Source organism: Cebus imitator, unplaced genomic scaffold (genome assembly GCF_001604975.1).
Source record: "Cebus imitator isolate Cc_AM_T3 unplaced genomic scaffold, Cebus_imitator-1.0 Scaffold134, whole genome shotgun sequence".
In the NCBI taxonomy this organism is placed as follows: Eukaryota; Metazoa; Chordata; class Mammalia; order Primates; family Cebidae; genus Cebus; species Cebus imitator.
Genome location: NW_016107449.1, coordinates 5,246,666 through 5,255,520, shown reverse-complemented (window position 1 = coordinate 5,255,520; position 8,855 = coordinate 5,246,666). Strand labels below are relative to the sequence as shown.

Genomic DNA, 8,855 nt, shown 5'->3' with positions numbered 1-8,855 from the left:
TTTTTTTTGGAAAAATGTATTATCTTTCTTACTTTTTGCCATCAGTGCTTTTGTAGATTTACCTTCATGTTTACCTTCTTATTTCCCAGCATTTAATCTTGTATTCCACTTCTTTCTGATTTTAATTTTATTCTTCTCAGAATATGCCATCTCCTAGTTCTTTCTACAAGATTCTTTGAATCTCTTTCAGTCTTTGTATGAATTGTCTTTATTTCATCTTCATTTAAAAATGATTGTTTAGCTAGGTTTATCAGTCTAGGTTAATGATTATTTTTCCCTTTATATTTTTAAAACACTATTCTAGTAGAAAACTATGAGTCATAGACGAAATTCAGCCCATTGACTATTTTGTATGGAACATGAGTGAGCTAGGGATATATATAAAATATCTACATTATAAAATATAGGTGTATCTTATATATACATTATGTACATATATACATATATATTACATGTAATATATATGTGTATATATTGCATTAAACTTTATAGTTTACACTTTAAACATTAGAAAAAAATTACATGGCACATGAAAATAATGCAGAGCTGAACTTTCAGTGTCCATAAGTAAAATTTTGTTGGAATACATTCATGCTCATTTGTGCTGATATTGTCTCTGGTTGTTATTGCCCTACTATGGCAGAGTTGAAGAGTTGTGCAGACGTGTGACTCATAAAGCTTAATGTATTATCTGGCCTTTTCCAGAAGTTTGCAAACCCCTGTGCTACTGGCTTCTAATGTCGCTGAATAGAAACATTCTGTCAGTCTAATTATTTTTTTGTAGATAGTCTTTTACCAGGTTTTTTTTTTTAAAGTTTTTTGTTTGCCTTTAGGATTTTGTAGTTTTACTAGTGTATATTGGGAGTTTATTTGTATTTTCTGCTCTGAACTGAGGGTTCATGTCTTTCATCAATACTAAAAATAATTAGCCATTATTTTCAAATGTTTCATTTAATCTTTTTGGAATTCCCAGAAGACAGATGTTTTTCATTCTGTCTTACGTATGTCTTTACTGAATTTTGTATTTTCTATTTCTGTATGCTTTTTTCTAGATAATTTGTTCATAAGTATCTTCCAGCTTATTCTCTTTATTCTTGTCTGTTTTTAACCCATTCTCTTAGTTTAAATTTTAATAACCACATTTTTTATTTTTAAGTTTCTATTCTTTTAATAATGACCTGCTCTCTTCTCATGACTTTTGTTTCTCTTTCTATATTTCTTTATTATAAATATACTTAGTTTATAGTCTGTTTCAGAGTCTATCATCTAAAGTTCTTGCTGACTCCCCTAATACACAGGTAGTATGGATTAGAATGCTCGACCCACTTTAGTCTAAAATTTGGACTTCTCAGCAGTATTTTTGTTTTATTTTCTACCTAGAGCTTTGTGTAGGGAAAGCTTGTCACTTTCTTGGGCTGATAAGTTTAATTTTTCTAGTCCCCTCACTTACTGAGGGACCCATCCCTCCAAAGTCCCAGGTAGATGCATGGTTTAACTTTTAATTCTCTCTTTGGAGTGAGGTCCATTCTGTCCCCAAAACCTGTATCAGATCTGATCACTTTCTGAGCCACTGCTCACATCATTGCCACCTGGTTGGAGAATTTCCCTTGCTCGCTTTCTTTCTTCTTTTCATGCTATCTTTTTACCAAATTCAGTTATCTAATTGTACTTTCTTATTTTATTCAGAATTGTTATATACTTGTAGCATTAGTTTATGATATGTTTCACAAACAGGATGTCTCATTCCAATTTTGCTTTCAATTTAAAACCAAAACCAGAATGAACAGTGTTTATGGCTAGCTTTGACAGGAATCTAGGTGTTATTAATCTCTCTTTCATTGTTTTCCCTATTTTGAGCTCACTGGCCAGTATATAATAAAATGGTTTTCCCTAGGAAGGAAAGAAGTAGAAGAAAAGAGAAGAAAGAGAGAGACTTACAGAAATTAAGACAATGAGAGAGAGATTGAAATCATTTCGTGATCTACTGTTTCTGTCAACAGCATTTCCCAAAGTGTCCTTCTGGAACATTAGATTCTCCACTGTGGCTGTCCTTAGAGATTCTGTTCGAAAAGAGTGGGCTGGATTATACAAAGAAAACAAGTTGCTTTATTATGGAACCTCTCAAAGATATTAATGGGCCTGATGGCCCTTCAGGAAGCCTATTGCGAGCATTTCCTACGCTTAACCGTGGAACTTTTCTGGTCTCAAAATATCTCTCAAGACTGCTGACCTTCAGGGCTCCAGTTTGGAGAACTCTATTAAGAACATAGGGCAGCAGCTATGAATATTTCCCCAGTAACTCCTGACCACATGCCATCGTGGCCAATTAAATATAAGAGGACCCTGAATCTGTAAATAGTTCCTTTCAATGTTTTTCCAATTCTATTGTTAGAATTTTTTAAAGCAGCTTTTTTGGAAACAAAGAATATAGTTGCAGAAACTTCTAATCAGGGCAGTTCTCAGAAACTTCATTCTCCTATGGAGCAACATTGGCTGGTTTGCAGTGACAGTCGTCACAGACTGCACCCAGGGGAAAACGTGTCACACGAGTATTCTCATACCATGTTTGCTCTGACCATATGGAAATTGAATTAATGTCCAGTTTTGTGCATACTATAACCAAACTGACTTGTCATATCAGATTAATAGTGGACTTTTTTTCTCTCTTTTGGGGACAGGATAAAAAATGTCAGCACTCACTTCTCCAAGAGGAAAGGTAGAAGTTGTTCATTGCCGAAGAACAGAATCACAGGATGTTTATTGTATCAAAAGCCTTATTAGAAAATTTACCCACAAGCTGTTTGGGAAGCTGAATATCATCTATCTTCTGTAAGTACATAACTAAGTTCAAGAATGTTCATCAATTTTGGCCATGTGCAGTGGCTCACATGTGTAATCTCAGCACTTTGAAGAGGCCAAGGTAGGTGGATCACTTGAGGCCAGGAGTTCAAGACCAGCCTGGCCAACATGACAAAACCTCATCTCTACTAAAAATACAATAATTAGCTTGGCATGGTGGTGCATGCCTATAATCCCAGCTATTCGGGAGGCTGAGGCAGGAGAATCACTTGAACACAGGAGGCAGAGGCTGCAGTAAGCTGAGATTGCGCCACTGCACTCCAACCTGGATGACAGAGCGGGACCCTGTCTCAATTGAAAAAAAAAAATGTTCATCAATTTTATAACATGCCAGAGAAAGGATCCTACCTTTTTGTCTTTATGGGACTTACTGTGAGAAAATGGGTCGCTCACTACACAGTGAAAAACATGTAGCAAGAAATCTCTGGGAATGACAAATCACTATGCCCTATAACACCATGCAAATTGCACATGCTTCTCATGGGCTTTGGATTCAAACAAACTTGCTTCAAATCTCAGCTGCCTCACTCACTAGTGGAGTTATGTAGAACAAGTTAATAATACTAGCTGCCAGATTTTGAGAAATTAGCTTATGTCAGGCTCTGCGCTTTACCAATATTATGTTATTTAATTGTTCTGACATTTCTCTGAAGTGGCCACTATCATATCCATCTCACAGGTGAGCATGGGAGGCTGGCCCAGGTCAAACAGTAAGTGGGAAACCTGGATTTGTTCGTAGCCACTGATGTTAAAATGTTCCTCTGAACTTTAAAATATGCATACATTTGTTTCTTAAAAGATATTTTTTCTCTCTGTTTTGTTTGTTTATAGACCTTCTGTGGGTGCCAGAATATAAATATTCTTGAATCTGTTTCTCATTATTTTATTATTTTTGAGACAGAGTCTCTCACTCTGTTGCACAGATCTGGGGTGCAGTGGTGCAGTCTCTGCTCACTGCAATCTCCACCTCCCAGGTTCAAGAGATTCTCCTGCCACAGCCTCCTGAGTAGCTGGAACTACAGGTGCATGCCATCATGCCTGGCTATTTTTTTTTTTTTTTTTTTAGCAGAGACTGGGTTTCACCGAGTTGGCCAGGCTGGTCTTGAACTCCTGGCCTCAAGAAATCTGCCTGCCTCAACCTCCCAAAATCTCTGGACTACAGGTGTGAGCCACCATACCCAACCCTGTTCCTCATTATTTTTATTGAAAATATGAAATATCCCAGTATTTTGGATTTCATAAAGCTTCATATCAAATACAATTGAAATTTTTAAGCTAAGGCAAGCTTAAGACATTAAAGTTTGTAGTTTCTAATTACCACCCCCCCACCAATGAATTTAATATAAATTGGCACAATTTTACTAGAGGCCAGTAGGGCAGTAGTTATAAAATGCTTAAAAAAGTAGTTATACTAATAAAATTATTTTATTTTTGGCAGTATGGTGCAGTAAGTACCTTAAAGATGTCCATTGGATGGAAACAACTAAAATGTTGATATACACAAAAGCTAAGGACTATGTAGGGAACATTGTCAAATTGAAATCAGAAATTTCATTAGCTAAGCAGGAACCAATGCCAGCTTTGTCCTTGAGGATTTTTGCCACATTCTGTTAATAGCAGCTTCATATTTCTGTTTTGACGGCTTTGCAAACACGGAAGATAACTACTCCTTCCTCCTAAGAAGGAAAGCATGTGACCCCTTTGTATGAAATTAGGATGTTCATTGTAGGGATGAACAAGATATAAACCCACTAAGTAAAAACGGACAGTGAGGACTCACTGAGCCTCAGCATGGCATAGAGGCGATAAAGTCTCTTCTAAAAACTCCTAAGCACATATTGATTTCAGATTTATGTTAATTATTTGTGTGGTCCAAATAACTTCAAGTAAAGAGTTTAATTAAAAATGGTCACAGGCTAGTAGTATGTCTGGGACACTGGCTGAATAAATGCAAATCAGGTGTGAAGGGATGCAGCTTCAGCTCAGACTCCAAATAATAACCCCAGATAAAGTTGCAAGGTACATGAGCTCACAGTCAAAAATCATAAACACAAGGAAGCATGTACCATTAGTTAGAACCAACAAGAGAAATTATGTAGGAGAATCAATTCCCAAAGACTTCAGATATGAAATTAGGCAATGAATATAAAATAACTATGTTTACTATGTCTAAAATAAAAAGGTAAGTTTAAAAAGATGACTAAAGAATAAAAAAATCTGGGATGCTGAGGTGGGAAGATCACCTGAGATCAGGAGTTTGAGACCCATTTGGCTTATATGGCAAAACCGTGTTTCTACCAAAAATACAAAAAATTAGCCAGGAGTGGTGGTGCACACCTGTAGTCCCAGCTACTCGGGAGGCTGAGGCAGGAGTCTCGCTTGAACCTGGCAGATGGAGGTTGCAGTGAGCCAAGATCACACCACTGCACTCCAGCCTGGGTGACAGAGCAAGACTCCATCTCAAAAAAAAAGGTTTAAAAAAAATCATAAAAATGAATAATCATGTTTGAACAAAAGTGAAATAGACCATCTAGAAATTAATATGTAATTGAAATTAAAAGCTCAGTGGATTAAGTAATGAGCTAGAGTATCAATACCAGTACATTATCCAGAGTTCAACACCAAGAGAGAGAAAAAATATGAATGAAGCATGAGACCTAGCCTAGTTAGACTTCTAAAGGAGATAATAGGAAGTCAAAGGGTGAGTATTTGAAAAGAGAATGGCTGAGTTTTTCAGGATTGTTGGAAAGCACCACTTCTTACATTTGGAAAACTAAGTGAATCCCAAAGGGGATAAATACACAGAGAAATTCACAACTGAACACATCATAATGGAATAGCAAAACACTACAGCTAAAAAGGTCTGAAAAATAAGCGGGAAAAAAAGCCAAGTTACCTGCAAATAACTAAAGATTAAACTAATAGATTTCTTAGGAGCCACAATAGTAGCCAGCAGATAGTAGAATATCTTTAATATTGGAGAGAAAAATAATGTCAATTTAGAATTGTGACATTTTTTCACTCAGTGAAACAATTCCTCGGGGACCTGGGGGAAAATAAATGCATTTTCTGACAAAAACCTAAGTCATTTACCAATAGACTCTGAATGGAGGAAATTCCTCAGAATATGTTCTTGGAAGAACAGAGAATAACAAAAATATGGCACACATATAGGTGAATCTAAGGAAAAATATGACTTACATAAAACAATAATATTGATAATGACTATGAGATATAAACCATAGATAGATCTAAGATATAGGACAAAACCAGCATATAAATTGGGAGGAGCATGATTAGAAAGAAATAATTCTTCACATTTTATTCGAGATGAGGGTGTGGTAAGTGGTATACAGACAGGCTCCCCCGACCCCCATGAGCCACACATCTTGGTACTTATGCTTTTGTGTAGTCTGTTCTCACACAGAATCAGGGCTGGCCCAGTGCAGCCAGTGGAAAGCAGCAGAAGTGAGACTATGTGACTTCAAGTCTAAGTGATAAGAAGTCTTGCTGTTTCCACTGGGTCTCCTGAAGTGCTCCCTCTCAGAACTCAAATGCCGTTCTGATAAAAGCTCCAGTCCCGTGGCTCCCTGTGGGTGCTACATTTGACAGCCTCAGCTGAGCTCCCCGCTAGCAACTGCCACCAGCTGCCAACCCTGCAAGTAAACCGTCTTGGACACTGAGTCTTCAGATGGCTTTAGCCACTGCTGCCACTTGACAGCCTGAGATACTGTACGAAAATGGCTTAGTTCAACCCAGCCAGCCCACAGAATCATGGGAGATAATAATTGTTACTTTAAGCCAGTAAAGTTTGGGGTGGTTTATTACATATCAGTTGGTAACTGGAATAGACGGTAAAGAGTGTTAGGAATATATGTTAACATGGTTAACATCATCATTAAAAGCGCATAGGCATAGAGATGATAACTTCTGATGTATAGAGGGAAAAATGGAATGAGAAATTAAAAATGAACCTGAATCTAAAAGAGGGCAAGAAAAGAGGAAGAAAAAAGAAAAATCATAGGATGTATTAAAAAAAATCATATGTTGTATTAAAATCGCAGAATAAGGAAATAAATTTTACTATATTAGTAATCAATGCATCTGGACAAAATTCCTCCATTAAAAGATTAAGATGGACAGATTGGCTCAATACAAAACAGTCATATTCTATTTATGAGACATACCTAATATATAGAGTCACACAAATAAAATTATCAGGAAAAAAGATATGCCACCTAAAATCTCATCTAAAAAAAGGGCTAGTATAGCTATATCAACAGCAGACAGTATATAGTTCAGGGCAAAAACCTCCCTACAGATAAAGAGGGTCACTATATAGTGATAAAACTGTTCTTGAGAGAGCTATGACAGCCTTAAACTTACATGCTTCTGACAACACAGTTCTAAAATAGGTAAAATCAGTAGAACTGGTAGAGCACTGGAAACTCCCCCACCTCCCTTAGTTCCACTTGCCTTTTTCTGTCATTCTCCCTGCAGTAGTCCCCACATTTTCAATCTTTGCTGAGCCTGTGACTCTCTTGATAGAATGTGATGGAAGTGGTAGGGCTGTCCTGGTCCCACACCCAAGCTTAAGATGGACTGGCAGCAGGGCTGGCCCAGGAGAGGCATGCAAGGCATCCTGAGTACTCGCTCCCAGGTGCAGCCCCTGAGAGTGAGCACCTCCTTCCATTTTTGAACCCTGGGTCCCTCTGGCCTCACCCTAATTCGAGCCCTTCCTGGAAGCTTTCAGTTTTGTGCCCTTGGGAGTCTTGCAGTACCGTGTCTGGCATGTAGCAAAAAGTCTGGCTACTCTACTAGACATACCACCCAAAGAGGCCATATCATAAGAGAGAAGCATTCACCTGCATGGAGGAGAATTGAGGAACCTCCAGCAAGAAGAAAGGCTCCATGTCACCCTTTTTGGCACAGTGCAGCCCCTTTGAGCCACCCTCCCAAAGGCACAAGGCACATGAGGGAAAAACCCATCTTAGAGGTTCTCACCCCAACAGATACCCCTGCTGTCTGAATTTCTCACCTATAGAATCATGAGCAAATAAAACAGGGTAGACACTAAATCTGAGATAATCTGTTGTGTAGAAATAGATGAACAAAATAGCCGGTCTTAGAGGGAACTTATAACCTTAAATGCTTATAGCAGGAGAGAAGAAAGGCCTGAAATAAAGTTCTGAGTTTACCTCTTAAGTTAGAACAAGAACAGTGGAATCAACTCAAGGAAAACAGGAAATAAAGGACAAGAGCACATATTAATGAAACAGAAAACAAGCATCTGATAAGAGCATAAAGAAAACCAAAAGTTAGTTTTTTAAAAAGCCTAAAGAAAAAAAAAAAACTTCTGACAAGAATGAGAAAAAAAAGAAAAACTTCCAAAGAAATGCGAAAAGGATGTAATAACTACAGAAGTTGCTGAGATTAAGTAGGTAATAAAAGGATGTTACAGATCCACAATCCTTTAACCAAATCTCTTATGACTAGTTGTGTTTCAGAATACAGAATTTTAAAAATTAGTTTCATCCATTGATGGAATATTATTGAACACCACAAGGGCTGGAGAGATTTCCCATAATTAAATATGTTAATATATCTGTGATAAAAATGTAAGAATATTTTATATATGTGATCAAGACTGTAGAGTAACCTCATGTCACTTCAAGTTCAATTTTGTTGCTTCCAGCTTTTAGGGTTTTATGGATTTAAAGACATTGGGGACCTGTATAAAAAACTGCATGCCAATAAATTTGAAAATATGGGGTCCCAGGAAAATTAAGTTTCTTAAAATCAACTTCAGAAATGATAGAAACCTATTAAATTGATGTTAGTATTAAGTCCTCCCACCCATAAAATAGTAAGTACAACTGCCTTTACAAGCAATCCTACCAAACATTCAGGGTTTGGATATGTCCCAAATAAATACAAGTTCTTGGGAGCAGAAACACAGAGAATACTCATCTTCCTTCATTTCAAAAGGTCACTTT

At 37.2% G+C, this 8,855-nt stretch overlaps 1 protein-coding gene across 4 annotated transcripts in view; it reads left to right on the top strand.

Annotated features, from left to right (window-relative positions):
* Window positions 1–8,855, top strand: part of CFAP61 (cilia and flagella associated protein 61) — a 302,253-nt gene that overhangs the window by 1,533 nt on the left and 291,865 nt on the right. For 3 of the 4 annotated variants that reach the window (XM_017541511.2, XM_017541510.2, XM_037743092.1), the window contains exon 2: window positions 2,679–2,829. The exons of the other annotated variant lie outside the window; for it this stretch is intronic. In XM_017541511.2, coding sequence (XP_017397000.1) covers window positions 2,687–2,829 — 143 coding nt within the window. In that variant the 5' untranslated portion in view covers window positions 2,679–2,686. The remainder of the gene's footprint in view (window positions 1–2,678; window positions 2,830–8,855) is intronic. 4 annotated transcript variants of the gene reach the window in all.